The sequence below is a fragment of the Lacerta agilis genome, chromosome 3 (assembly GCF_009819535.1).
Source record: "Lacerta agilis isolate rLacAgi1 chromosome 3, rLacAgi1.pri, whole genome shotgun sequence".
In the NCBI taxonomy this organism is placed as follows: Eukaryota; Metazoa; Chordata; class Lepidosauria; order Squamata; family Lacertidae; genus Lacerta; species Lacerta agilis.
Window position 1 is genome coordinate 61,406,719 of NC_046314.1, and position 15,126 is coordinate 61,421,844.

The following is a 15,126-nucleotide window of genomic DNA, read 5'->3' on the forward strand; positions in this document are numbered from 1 at the left end:
CAGCAGCTGGTGTTAAAAATAAGCATCCCGTGTCATAATCAAATTGTCATTTGACACAATGTCAGATGTTTCTAAAATTATGTAAGTTAAGTTGACTGGCAGTTTTTTGCATTAGCTGATTCCAATAATTGATCTTCCAAGTGGTATCAGTAAATACTACCACTTATCAAGTGCCCCATAAAAGCATGCAAAAGCAGTCTTCTGATCATCCAGGGCAGCTAGAAATTCACCTTGCGGGTGGGGGAACAAATTTGGTCTCTAAGGTGCTACTGGAAGGAATTATTTTATTTTGTTGTGAGTTTCTAGTCAACACAACTGCAAGCAAAACTTTTGAAAATGTGACTGGGGTATCTGGGTATCTGAGCACCTACATGTTTGCATATGATCATCCATCAGTAAATAATACCAAGTATTTTGTTTTCCCAGCTAAGTCTGCAATCTTTATCATACTTATTAGGACATAAATCATCCTGAACACAGCGTGACTTGCTTCTGAGTAGACATGCTTAGGATCATGTCATAAATCTCCATCTTTGCGGGGATTCTTTTGCTGGAGCCTCCCGCGCACAGGACAAAGTCAACTGCATGTGGGATACCAGTTGCCAGGGGATCTGGTGGCCAGCGCCTCACGTGCACCCTTGCACGGAGCACCGGCCAAGTCTGCGGACGGGACGGCCGGTAATTCCGGAGCCCAGCTCACACCGCGCCGTGAAGTTCAGGATGTCCGCCAACTTGAATCTGAAGGATGAGTGAGTTGAGTGAATGAATGCCTCGTAGATGGATTTGCAGGCGTCTGCGACCTCTTAAGTTGTTCCCGAAAGCAAAGAACCAAAGTAAAGGGCGGCCAAAACTGCGGCCAAATGAAACACTGGTAAACGGTAAAAATTAAACTAAAATGAAATAAAGACTACGACCATGGTCTCTTTGAAGGCGCCTTTGGCTAACCCCGCGTGGGTTGTTTCGTTCTCTCTATACCTTGCCACGCAACTTTCTCTCTGGGCTTGTCCGCTCTAAAACCGTCTTCCACGCGCGTTCTATCTCTTTGTCTCTCACACGATCTCTTCTATCTCTCACACTTTCTCTCTCTAACTATCCCTCTCACTATCTGCCCAGCACGGGGAGCCGCAGCCTTTTATTGACAAGAACAAACAACGTCATGATCAATACTTTTACCAATCAGAACACTGTTACTGCCCTTGAAAAGGGCGGGAAGCAGATTAACTGACCACCAAACAATTTGAACTTGGAGCCAAAAAGTCCCGGCGGAGGGATCTCAGCGGCAAGTCGCCTGCTGGATCCTCCTTTCACTTTCACTTTCTTGCGGAGGGATACATTAAATAATGCATAATTAATAACAACAGTGCTGTCAAGTATCCCGTTTCCCCCGGGATTCTCCCTTATTTCAAGCAGTTTCCCGCTGCTCTGCCTTATTTTTTATTTCCCTTAAATTTCCCGTTTTTAATGGAAGCAGCTCCTCCCCTGCTGGCCAGGGACTGGGTGGGAAGACCTCGCCTACTTGGAGAGAAAAGCCTCAGCCCTCAAAGCAAGTGGGAGCCGTTTCCCGTGCTTACAGGGGGGTGTATTCCTCCCCCTGCATCAGCCCCTGTCCGTTGCCACCGAGCCCCTCAGCTAGCCAATAGGGTTAGCTGGTGGGCGGAGCCTGGCTGCCTTTGAGCAGCTGCTGCTTCCTGTCCTGTTTTGATGGGATCAGACAAGAAGACGATGGGGCTCCATCGCGCGGAGCACATGGCTGCCCTCCTCTTTGCTCCGCTCCAAGCCCGAGCCCGCTTTGAGTTTACATTGCTGCTCCGCCCACTTTTGCTTCTGGCTCCGCCCACCACTGACATGTAACTGTCCCTGGGATAGGTGAGACTGCTGATCCCTTATTTTCAAATCCGAAACTTGACAGCTATGAATAACAAACAAACATAAATGACCGCAGGTGCAGATGCACCCACGAAGTGTATTCCCACACATCTTCCCATTCTGTTTTCCATAACACCTAATCTCTTTTTTTTGTTGTTACCTGGAGTAGTGAATTGCTTGATGTCCAGCAATATTAAAATAAAAGTCAGTTGTATGTTTCATCTCATCAGTATGGCCAGAAACCTCAATCCAATGGCCTATTGGGAGGCAGTAAACTCCATCGATCAAATTGCTTGGGTTATAGACACTACATCGATCATGGTGGGGCCCATTGCCTGAAATGAGAACACACACAATTTGTCAGTCAATATAGCTCAATGATGTAAAAACAAAGAGCTCTGAATTCATGGGATTTTCATTTGGTAGATAGGGAGGATACATATTCTAAACACACACACACACACACACACTATAGGTTGATCTAGACTTAATTATGCTTAGAGTAGACCTATTGAAATCGAAGAAACTTAAGTCCAATGGATTTCAGTTGCTCTGCCATAAGCATGAGCAAGTCTGGATTCAACCCTATGTGTCTCCTGTTGTGGGGAAAGCAAGACAGCCATCCACTGGAGTAAAAGTCATTTTCCTTCAGGAAATGGAAACAAAAGGTGTTGTGTAAGTAAAACCTAAATCTAAAGGGGGAAATAACTCATTTCATTAACTGTCACTAGAATTCCTTTTCTCACAAGCTATGTGCAAACACATGTGCAAAATGTTGCTATGTGCAAACACATGTGCAAAATGTTGCTATTCAGCAATGACTTCAAAATGCTGTTTCATCTACAAGGCTTTCTAAAATTTTCACCTTCCTTATTATAAATCCATCACACAAGGAAGCAGATGTGGTGAGAACTCCTGAGCAGACGACTGCCACGTTATGTTTCTAAATGAAGTGACCTAGACACCAGCAACTACTTTGTGCTAATTCTGCACCAGAGATTTCAACACACATTGTTTATCTGTGGATTCCTTCCCTATTTCAGGCATTAAGAGTGCCATCTGCTGTGTGAAACATGGCATGTGCCACCATTTGGCACAGCTTGCTTTTGAAATCTCTTGCCTGGATTTGTAAACCCTAATTCCACATTTGGAAAGCCAAACAAAGTTTTTTCTAGCTTTTACAGACTGTTCATGAAACATCTGGTTAATTTTTGTTGTAAAGGTAAGACGTACTTTAGTGAAAGAGAATATAACTACCAGAAAGGTAGATCAAAGAGACAGGAAGCAATATCAAATATGGATCAAATCCTGCATAAATCACCATTAGCCCAAATGGACTTGTTCCTGAGAACAGAGAGTCCTCCAAAGAATCACCACCAGGCCCCTTCTTCTTCTTCTTCTTCTTATTCGTCTTATTATTCTTGTTCTTCTTCTTCTTCTTCACTCCCCCCCCCCCCCCATTGCAGGATCAGTTTGGTCTTGAGCCAGAGAATAAAATCAGAGAGGCATCTAAAGGAGAAAAAGTTGTGCAAATGTGGTAGATTGAAAAAGGTATTCCTTTTTCTTTTTTTTAAAATACAAGTGCACAGGAAAACACATACATACACACTTGCCCACAATCAATCTTAGGTTTCTAGAACTTATGGTGGGTAGGGAAGTACTAATTGACACAAACGGACAACAGCACAAAGTGCGAATACATCCCATCAAGCACTGCCCAATGATGTAGATGGGAAACATAAGAGTAGATTTCAGAGGCATAAAACTGGAAGCCCTCATGTGTGGATGAAGATGCACAAATGACCATATGGAAACTGCTACCTACATATGCATTAACGCCCCACTGTGGACACAATCAGATAGTGGCGACAAGAGATGAAGTTCTAGACCTTATTGAGAAATTGAAAAAGGACAAATCATCAGGTCCAGATGGAGTTAATCTAAGAGGTGGAAAATCCATATGAGATTGGGGGGGATTATGGGGAGGGAAGGAATGGTATCCCCTGATAGACGTTTTCTCTTGTCCAGGCCAGACCATTCTGGCAATAGGGGAATTGGAAATGCTAAGAGTAGGAGCAGCTACTGAAATCAGCTCATGCCTCTCCTCCTGTGAGAGACACAGATCATCTCTCCAGGCCTTTAATGAATACAAAAAGATATACTCATTCACAATCTGTTCCTTTGTTTCAGAACGAATGAAAAATAAACCTAACAGGCTCTTTTAAGTTCAGCTTTCTATTTATTCTGAAATTACTTCCAGCCCAGATTTGGATGTACTTCCTTGGTGTTCCCTCTGAATTAGCAGATTTAGTTGATTGGTCCTCAATCCACACATACAAGGAAAACAGGCTTTGGGGCCAATCTTGAAGGATGAATTTCCTGTAGAAATATCTGGACATAAAATGCTCCTGTACATGGCAGAATATGCAGCTCACATCTGGCAAAACCACAGTAGGGCATCAAATGTATAATATATCCTCACATGCAGAGAAAAGAAATATCACCGGATTTACCAATTTTTGCTCAAAAAAGAGTTAACAAAGTATCACACCCTTCATGAGGAAGCTTTTTGGTGTTTTGAGGGAAGGACTGTGATTGGTTACTTAGTTTGTAACTTTAAGCAGTTATACATTGAAAAAAATGTCTGTAATAGACCACTTTAGAAATAATGGCTGTTTAAATCATCAACCTTTCTCAATTTCCACATATCCCATTCTCCCATACAGAGTTTAAAGGACAAAATTAATCAGTTTCCACCCACCTCCTCTTTCACTTGCTGAATAATAAATGAAAGAAACACAAAAATCACTTTGGAATAGGGATGTGGCCAAACAAAGAGCACATTAGTAAAGTCCAGATCGATTGACAAATACATTTTTCTCTCATTGCGATAGCTTTAGCTTTCCTGTTTGGATAAATGTAGTTTTAAGAATTTCTTTTTTAAAGAAAGCGTTTTCTTAACATGAAATAAAGCACAACCTTGTACAGCACCATTGCAATATTTAATCTATTTCATTTACAAATCACACAATAGCTCAGATCCTATAAGTTAGCTCAAGGAAGTTCATGCACGGGAAGTTCCTGGTCCTTCCTTCCCAATGTAACCATCCTTGCCTGATTTTTGCCCCCGTCCTACATTGTCCAGGAGCAGTTTTCCAAAGGACAGAACATCAACTGCTGACATTTCCAATTACAAAAGTTAGATAGCAGGGAATGGGAAAACCCTATGCTTGAGACCCTGGAAAACTACTGCCAGTCAGAGTAAACAGTACTAAGCTAGATGGACAAATAAAGCAGCTTCCTATGTCCTTCCTAATATTTATTTATTGATTGGATCGATATATCACCTTTTCCTCCAAGGAGCTCGATGAGGTATACATGCTTCTCCCCTCTCCCACTTTACCTTCACAGCAACTCTGTAATGTAGGTTAGGTCCAGAGACAGTGACTGGCCCAAGCGTACCCAGTGAGCTTCATGGCTCAGTGGGGATTTGAACCCTGTTCTCCAAGGTCATAGTCCAACACTCTAACCATTGCATCATACTGGCTTTCCAGTACACACACAAACACTTCTACCACACTACAGAAGGAGTGGTTGAGAAAGGGCCAGTGGAAGCCTGTAGGCTGCTCTCAGACTCTTTTGCTCTTATGCAAACACAATTGGCATGGGGAAGATGGTTTCTGTGCATGGACACTTTGCTAGACGCGGTGCGCAAAGCCTAAAAGCTGAAGCTGTGTGCCTGCATTATGTCCGTTACTGGTGTGGCCTGCATATCCTATGTGAAAGGAGATTTTCATGTCTAAAGGCTAAGATAAAAACAATGGAGCCCATCACTGACAAACATTAGGAAGCCAAATAATGGTTATTCTTGAAAGGATATATTTCTGTACCAAGGTTTCCGAACTAAGTCGTTTTTTATTTCACTGTTGTTCAAAAACTCTCCCATGCAATTTGCTTGCACATCAACATGTCCAAGAACAAAGCAATCAGCAAACTCTGCCTTACAAATCAATCTTTGTGAACAGTCTTTCTTTCAAAGCCTGCAGGACTGCCCATATGGCTCCTGGCATGATGCGTAAGAAAGATGATCAAACTGGCATATCAAAAAGCCACTGGCTTTATTGCAAAGGAGATTAAAACAAAGATCTCTGAGCAATGAGCGAGAGCTCATATGGGAGAGAAGAACAAACAAGAATATGAAAAGCAAGTAAGACATGATCAAAAGAAAGAAGTAATCCAGAGTAGCCCAAGATCAGTGATGGGAGGGAAAACATAAGCTCCAAAAGGGTGTGGGAAGAGGGAGGAGGTGCAAACATCAAAAGAGCTGAACTCAAGCACACAACATGGTGGGTAGCATCTTATGCATGGAAACATGTAACACAAGCAGGCTAAGAGTCCTGGGGCAGTTCCAAGTGGTCCCAACGTTCTTGTAAGGCGTCCACTATCCACTTTCTTAAAAAAAAAAACTTATTAATGGTTGCAAAGAAAAATAGGCATAGATAGCAATGTTTCTGAAAGAAAGATCCAGCTAGCCAACTAAGAAAAAAACATATTGAATGCACCATATTTCATATGCTCTCCCAAGAGAATCAGAGTACAGAAAACAGATTTTCTCATGGTGTGATTGTTCACTAGATCTGAAATTGGTGCCCTTGTTACTGTTCCAGAGACTTGATCACCACACTGGGTCTGGCAGGCCTGTTTGTAAGTTCTGTTTTCTGGATTGTGACTGCACCAGCCATGCCATTTGTGTGTTCATCAGCACTGTCAGACACAGGACCAATAATTTCAGGGTGTGTCCTTCCCAAGTGAATCTACTGACACTGGAGCTCACATTGCATCTCCCAAACACTGAGGAGACATGTCTGCTACATGACAACAATGACTGTACTATACAGACTCCTCAGTATCAGGAGACCTCTGTGGAGCTTTCCCCAAACTTGACACTCCACTGCCTAGAAAAATCCAACAGCTGCAGAACTGGGCAAAAGATTCCTGCATTGCAAGAGGCTGGATTAGATTACCTTCATGGTCCCTTCCAACTCTACCATTCTATGACTCTATGACCTTGTGTAACTAGCCCAGGCTACAAAACTCTGCCAGCTGCTCCAAGGCACCACTGAATACCACTAAATAACAACTTTATTTTCTGCCTCTGCTACACTGCCACAACTGTAACCCTGATCTTACCCAAGGTCTTGGCCTTGCTTTGCTTTACCTATCATGTTTCAGAACCCTGGCTCTACTGATCTCTATCTTGCTTGGGTCATCATCACCTTCCCTTGGTGCTGAACATCACCACAGATCAGGACATTTCATTAAACTCCCCATTATGATCTTGAGCTCAGTCAAGATCAGTGTTTATGTGAACTTATTATTCCCCCCCCCCATGTGTTTTACTTTCCCCTTGCTTACACTGAATTGCATTTGCCATTTTAATGCCATTTTCACATATTCTGGATACATCTTTTGGAGCATTTCACGAACCTTTTTTTTTTCTACCACCCTCAGTGGTTTGGTGTCATAACTTGGCTACCTTACTGCTCATTCCAGATCATTTTTTGAACAAATTGTTTGGGAGAAAGATGACAGAATTATGTGGAAAAAATTAAAATTTTATTAATAATAGCAAAGGTTGTTGTTGTTGTTGTTGTTGTTGTTGTTGTTGTTGTTGTTATATTTCCCCAGAATAGCTCAAAGGTTGAAAGCTAGTCTGTCCTATATAATTGAAAGAGACAGCTGTTTAAATCCAGACAACTGGGTTGCAGCTCAGCAGCTGAATTTAACTGAATAAACTATGAGGGGGAAAGAGCAAGATTTTACAATATGTAAAACTGGATTAATGATTATTGAAGAAATGCAGACAGGCAGATTGACACAGAACTCGTGAATGTGCAATATTAAATGGGGAGGTGAGCATTCAGTTTAGCTGTCTGACCAGATGCTTTTTTAAAAAAAAGTTTCATAAAGAGATTCAGATAAATCACTTCCAACTTTCTGTAGTCTTGCATTACAATGAAAAAGAAAATTCATTGAGGTCCAGTTTTCACTTACTGTACTTCAAGGAATGATATTTACCTGTTAACATTATTAGGCTTCACCATTGAACAAAACAAGTCCCAGGTTTCTAAACCTTTTTAGATTGGAGTCTGTTATGGAAGCATCCCTGCTATTTTATGTTTTGACTGAAATTCAGTATCAGATGGCTTGGAATAAAAGACTGAATTGGTATTGGTTGTTACTGTATAGAGCTATGGGCATGTTGAGCTTCCTTTATCTAAATAGAGATGGCTCAGACCTCTTGGTGATGGGCCTGCTTGGTGTCCAAATAGTATTCCCCCTGTACATTTCTAAAGCCTGGCTTAGCATATCAAAGATGCAAAGGTACATTACAAAATATACATTACAAAAACTGTATACCTGGTCTCTGTTTTTCAGCAAATTATGGTGGATAATAACTTAAGTAGAGGTATAGTGTCGTTGTCCCCCTTAGTTGTTTCAGCAGTAAACAATGGGGGGGGGGGAAACAACTCACTTGCTATTCTGCATGCGTTAATTTTTGCTCATTGGATCAGTTAAAAAACCTGTCCCTTCGTTCAGGGAACTGAGGCATTGCTGTGTTAAGTACCGGTACACATATAAGCTTTATTCACACACACACACACACACAAATCTTGCAAGTCAGGAAGAGAACAAAACCTTTCTGTTATCAAGTACTTATAGGTGGCACAGAGGCAGAGATAAGGCTGCAATCCCTTATACACTTACCTAGAAACACAATGGAATTTACTTCTGAGTATACATGCCTAGGATTATGCTGAAAGTCTCTTTCACTGCTCTTATTTACAACCAGCAAATGGACAATTGCAAAGATAAAACTAAAGGCTTGATAAGCTGTAGCTAAGGAGCAGAGCACATGCTTTGCATGAAATAGACCCAGGTTCAATCTCCAGCATTTCTAAGCCGAAAACCCCTTGTCTAAGACCCTGCCAGACAGTTCAGACAATGCTGAACTAGATAGACCAATGCTCTGACTTCAGTCCCTGGCACAACACAAGTTGGTCTGAGGAGATAGACTCTGATGGTAAATTTCATCCCCTGATTTTTGCCCCCACCCTAGAAAATATCCAATATGCCTCCACTGCCTTTACAACCTATGCATGGGGGCACAAAACTGGAAGGAGAAAATCTCAGGCTAGAGTTGCCACCTGTGCCTATAAAAAATGGGATTCTACTGGTTTTGAACAAAAGTGTATCCCCTGAAGTGTAGGTGGGTTCCCACAAGGCAAGACATAGTGATAACAGCAAGAACCTTTATTGAACTACAGAACTGGACAATAGTGACAAAGCAACTGCTTATATACATTTCTGAAGGCCTGGGCCACTCCCACTCCCAACGTGATTGGCTGCCTAAACTTCCAAGCTGCAAATCGTAAGTTAGAGTTTAAGGGACAATGGCAGAGGCCCAAATCCTGAAATGTTCTGTGACTGGATATCAGGCATCGAATCGGAACACAGGGACTCAGAATCCTTAGTCCAGACTCAAGCTCAGGCATCACAGACCACTGACTATATAACATCCCCTTTCCCATTTGGACTTCAAACAGGACGCCTTTTCCTTCACATTTGAGCTCAGCCATCCCCAAATGGAAGTTGCATCGCTGTTGGTGTGGTTGATGAGGAGCCCAGCCAAGCACAAGGGACAAAAGAGAAAAGGTATAAGGAGCAACCTCTTCTCCCTCCCTACCTCTCGCTGGTGCTCCTCCTCTGCTGCCGCCCCCAAGTCTAGCATGGTGTGGAGCTGCCACTGCTCAGCCCCCTCTGCCACCCTGACCTAACCTCTCCTCCTCCCTCCTCCTCCGTACTCTAGTCTCTTCTGATACCAGCCTGGGCAAGAGGCTGGAGCTTCATCTCAAGTTGCCTGTGGGAGCTGGCCCTTGCCTGTCTATGCGAGTTGAGGCAAGAGCAGGGCCAAAATGGTGAGGGAAGTGAGAGACCAAATGCAGGGAACCCCGCTCCACAAAGTGGGGGAGAATTTGGTGCCATGAGAGTATGTGTGACCCACCCCACCCCGGCCTGTCCTTTATTTTGCCTAACCTGTCTCATATTTTGCCCAACCAAAGGTGCCAACCCAATTTTAGACCATACCAGAAAACTAACCCATAGAGGATTGTTCTATTTTCAATGTTTTGATTTTACAACATGTTTGTGTTTACTTCTAGTCACTCACAAAGTATCATTATACCTGAAAAAATTAAAAGATCTAATACTGTTTGCCCAGCAAAAGGATTGAAATAAGCCGTGCTTTTTTAAAATTAGGCAGTCTGTACCAGTTGTACTTAATGTTCCTTCGCTTCTATTACATTTTAGACAAGATTGAAATGCACAAAGGGAATAAAATTTAAATTTGTTGAGTTAAAAGTCGATTAAGCTCTCATAGTGCTGTCTTGTAGGAAAAAATGAGGGTTTTCGATTCTCAGGTCCAAGAGGGACATCTAGTGGGAGCAGAAAGTATTGAATTACAGACCATTCTAGCTTGAGGAACTCCTACCTACCTAGCAGTTTGAAAGCACGTCAAAGTGCAAGTAGATAAATAGGTACTGCTCCAGCGGGAAAGTAAACAGCGTTTCCATGCGCTGCTCTGGTTCACCAGAAGTGGCTTAGTCATGCTAGCCACATGACCTGGAAGCTGTACGCCGGCTCCCTCGGCCAGTAACGCGAGATGAGCGCTGCAACACCAGAGTCAGACACGACTGGACCTAATGGTCAGGGGTCCCTTTACTTTTACCTTAGCTTGAGGAAGAAAAAGAGAGAGAGCAAGAGAGCAAAAGGTTGAGGAAGGGAATAAAAAAGACATGAAAGGGAACAAGAAATCACAACTGCCCTTCTCTAGAAATATAATTATTTCAGTAAAATCTTCTCTGGAGGTCACAGATTTGGAGAGTGTGTTATAGGGGTAAAGACTCACATTAAATATCATGCCCAGAAACAATATTTAAAGTTTATTTATTTGAATTATAGTAAAACCCCTATTGCTGCCATATTTTATCATTAGAACATAAGGAGTCTTTATGAAAATCGTCTCCACAAACTCTGATTCATGTGATAATTAACGTGTGTGCCCATTATAAGGTGTTTGACTACTTGAAATCATACATTCTGCAATTCAAAATGTCATTCATTCTGGATGTTTGTTAAATAGGATATCAGTAATCAATTAGTAGAACAGCAGGTGCTTGACATATTTTCTGTAGTACAAATGGTATAAAAAGCTATAGAATAAAGCTATAGAATTCCTAGTTGTCATAATTAGATTTTACTAATACCACGAGGAAATGATCGGCTACCAACTGTAGTAGCAAGTTAAAGATGCATTGTTTCTGAAACCTACTGTCATTTTGCAATGGAACAGGAAGATTTCCTTATGAAACCGAGCTACAGTACAACAATATAGAGCTACCTTCAGTACCCAGTCTATTCTTCCCTTCCAACAATTTATCAACTTTAGCTTCTCCAGGTCTTCTCCCTATTTCCAATACAGTATTGTCTAGCTTTTCTATGCAATTATAAGTAGAGCAGAATAGATTCTTACCACCATTACACACACACACACACACACACACAATCCATAAGAAATGTACTCAGGTGTTTTAAAATAACACCTGGTTTTGAAATTTTAAAGCAATAAAGCACAATTCCAAAATAATAATACCAAGATAGTGTAATTATATACTACATGTCTTAGCTAAATATTAACTGTACATGGTGCAACTTTCAATCACACACCTTACTACTCTCAATGTGCAAATAAAAACACTTAACTGCAAAAGAATGCCTTTTATTTTCACCAGCCTACTGCAACCTTGAAACAATGTGGCTTTCTTTATTTTCCTCTCGGTGCCATAAACCATGCTTACTTCCTTAGCTGCAACAACTCATAAACCTTTTTGTCTGGAAGCTGCACTATGTAAACTATACTCTCAACTTTCATTATTATTAAGCCCTGCATTTGGATGTGAAGCCATCTTGTACACTGTGAATGGGGAAATATAAATCCTATGTGACCTCTGTGGGTGCAGTAGTTTCTTTCCCACCATCCCTATGAGCCTGCATAGCATTATTGTGAGTCATTCACCCCTTGAAAAAGACGTCTACACCTTTCTAGCAGTGTTTCAAAGTTACCAAAGAAGTATGACCGACTGGAACTGTTGGCCTTCACCAAAATACACATGCCCACAGGATATTTCAGTGATTGTTTTGGATACAAGTGCCTTTCTTTCCTAAATCCTGCCTAAAGGTATCCAACCACACTTTCTTCGCAGGAGCCTACATTTCATTTAGAAGAGATTTATGGCATATCTTTGCAACAGTGGGGTGTATGGATGTACCTCTAGTGGGGGACACTTTGTGCTCTTTCTGGAAGAGTTTGTTCACCTTTGGTCCCCACCTTGCGCTCACTTCTCACCTGTGGCTCCTAGAAGCTGTCAGCATGTGGACAGCGGCCATACCGTGGAAAACAGCTTCTACTGGCTGGCTAATCCAGGTGAGGGTAGCCGATGGGTCTCAAGTCAAACCCTGGCAAATTGAGCAAATGAAACCAATAGTAGGTTCAATGGTCAAGAAGGCAGTTTCTGCATGTGCTGTAGAGGAAGGTGGGGGACAGATGGAGCTCATCAACCTGGGAAGGTAGCTCATCTAGGAGAAGAAAGACTCATATCCTAAACCTCTGCTGCCTTAGATCTTCAGAATAAAAGGCTAAGGATTATAGAATCATAGAATCAATTCCTTTGGGACCACATCAGCAAGGTTGAGAGGGGGGTCTTGTTGTCTAGGCAGCCCAGGACCTCCATACACACCAACCAGGCTTCCGCCTCACAGAGAAATCACTTTGGTGCTGTTAATGCAGCGGTTTGACTTCATTGTCTCTCTAGACAGCCAGATGCCAACAACAGACCTGTGTGCCCCTGTATTCACTCATGGCCCTTGTTAATTCCCTGTGTTCATCACAAGCTAACCACAACTACAGCCATACCTCGGAAGTTGAACGGAATCCATTCTGGAAGTCCATTTTACTTCCAAAAAGTTCGAAAACCAAGGCGCGGCTTCTGATTGGCTGCAAGAAGCTCCTGCAGCTAATCGGAACCCATGTCAGACATTGGGATTCCAAAGAACATTCACAAACTGGAACACTCACTTCCGGGTTTGCAGTGTTTGGATTGGGAGCCAAAACGTTGCAACTCACAAGGCGTTTGACTTCCAAGCTACAACTGTACTTGGACAATGCGTTCCCAGTACCAACAGAAGGATGTGTGTGTGTGTGTGTGTAACCTAATAACTATCTCCACCCACCCCTATTTACAACAAACAACAACAACAACAACCTGTCCCTCCTTTTGTAGCCAACACAGCACCATCTACGCGAAGAAATATATCTCAGCACGCTGAGTGGAAGACTTTCTGCATTTGTGAGCTACCTAGACCTAAAAGATCCGCGCTCAAGGCAGACTGGTTTTTTTCTTTATTACATAACGGTGACACAGCTGTGCTGATGCAATAAGCGCGCGTCCCTCGCGCTTCCCACGAAGCGGGCAAAAACATTCGCCCGCCGCCCACGACGCGAGAACTGGCCGTCATGGCCACACCCTCGTCGCACGCGCATGCGCGCGTGCACAGGCACGGAAAGGAAGAAGGCGGGGGGGCGGGGAGCTTGACTTGCTGAGCGGCCGTTACCTTCCCAGACGGCGTCCCCCGTCTCGTGCCGCCTGAGGAATTTGTACCAGAAGGTGCACGCGGCCTCGTCCTCTCGCAGCGCCGCCTCCGCGAGCCACAGGACCGGCTCCTGAGCGGGCAATGGAGCCAGCGGCCGCGCGGGCTTCATGGCCAGCGCCTGCTTGGGGTCCCACTGGCCCAGCTCGGGCCGGGAACCCGAGACGCACAGCGCCGTGCCGCCTTCGGCTAGGCGGGCGGGCACGATGACCCCGAAGCGGAACAGCATGGCAGGAATCGGCGGCGGAGCAGGCAGAGAGAGTGGCGGGGAGAGCGAGCGAGCGAGCGCGTGGTTGGTCTCCCTCACGCCGCCGAGCGACTGCGACGTCACTTCGGCCTCCGTGAGGCGCTGCCCGTCCGCGCTCCGCTACCGAAAATGGAATGCGAGCCGGCGGCGAAAGAGCCGGCGGAGGAGGACACGTGACACTTAGGGAATCCGTTATAAAGGCCTCTCGCGCCGCCTGTTATTTTATTTTAAAGTCCCCTGCAAGCTCGCAAAGGACCAGCGCTTCTCGAAGGGAGCGAGAGCGTCTCTCTCTTGCATTGTATTTGTTCCACGGTTCACTTCCATCCTACCTTTCCCTCCAAGGGCTTCAATGCGGCAGACATTGGTTCTCCCTTTCCTCATTTAATCCCCACAACCACCCTGCCAGGTAGTTTAGCCTGACTGGCAGTGCTCGCCGCAACGTCACCCAGGGAGCTTCCTGGGCCACCAGGGATTTGAACTCTGGTCTCCCAGGTCCTAATTCGATGCTGCATCACACTGGCTCTCCTACAGGGTTCAGGAAGAGAAGGCGAGCAAGTGGAGGGCCTGCTTTGTAGGCTCTCCTGTAGGTTTGTGCGCAGGGAGAGGAAGAAAGGAAGGTCTGGTCACTTCGTCAGGCAACTGGTCCATTGAGCTGTGTTACTGGTTATCCCCACCGTTGCAGACAGTAGTCGTTCCAGCCCTCCCTGGAGATGTCCAGGATCGAGCCAGTACTGTATGTGCTAAGCAAATACTCCAGTGCTGAAATGTGTCCTTCCTGCACAGCTCCAGGAGTTGCAACTCATTCCCAGCATCTTGTTCACACTTGGTGGTGATCGGTGCTTGGTTTTCCACAGTTGCAGCTTAAGAGGGAAGTGGGTGGGAGGGTTAGATGGGGATAAAGGAGGCATACCATGTCCCCTACTGCATATAGCTGCCTGCCAGGCCAAGTTACTGTGTCCACATACAGCATATATGAGAACCTGTTCAAACCACTCAAAAGATTACATTGAGGTCTCAGTGTGCAGCATTCAGTTAACTTTCTGGCCCCAAATGTGTTTTTAATAGGTTGGGGAGAGAAGAGCAAATACTAAACTTTTTAAAAAGTTGTACACCTGTATACCAGCTCCCTGTAGCCAAAGTAGCTTGTTTGAACACATTAGTAACCATGATTTCATTAGGAAATACTGAACCTTCATACTTAGGATATGACAAACACTACAAAATAACCTGGAGGGTGGGGAGAAGAG

The 15,126-nt window shown here is 43.9% G+C and overlaps 1 protein-coding gene across 2 annotated transcripts in view; it reads right to left on the reverse strand.

Annotated features, from left to right (window-relative positions):
- The window catches only part of EPM2A (EPM2A glucan phosphatase, laforin), a 31,520-nt gene extending 17,179 nt beyond the window's left edge, over positions 1 to 14,341 (reverse strand). Inside the window, exons 1-2 of one of the 2 annotated variants that reach the window (XM_033143937.1) lie at positions 14,209 to 14,341; positions 2,027 to 2,201 (exon numbers count right to left, since the gene is read on the reverse strand). In XM_033143937.1, the coding sequence (XP_032999828.1) occupies positions 2,027 to 2,201; positions 14,209 to 14,260 (227 nt within the window). In that variant the 5' untranslated portion in view covers positions 14,261 to 14,341. Of the gene's footprint in view, positions 1 to 2,026; positions 2,202 to 13,596; positions 14,045 to 14,208 lie in introns of those variants that run through there. The other variant, XM_033143936.1, reaches the window with a different exon arrangement.
- Positions 14,342 to 15,126: the final 785 nt, after the last annotated feature.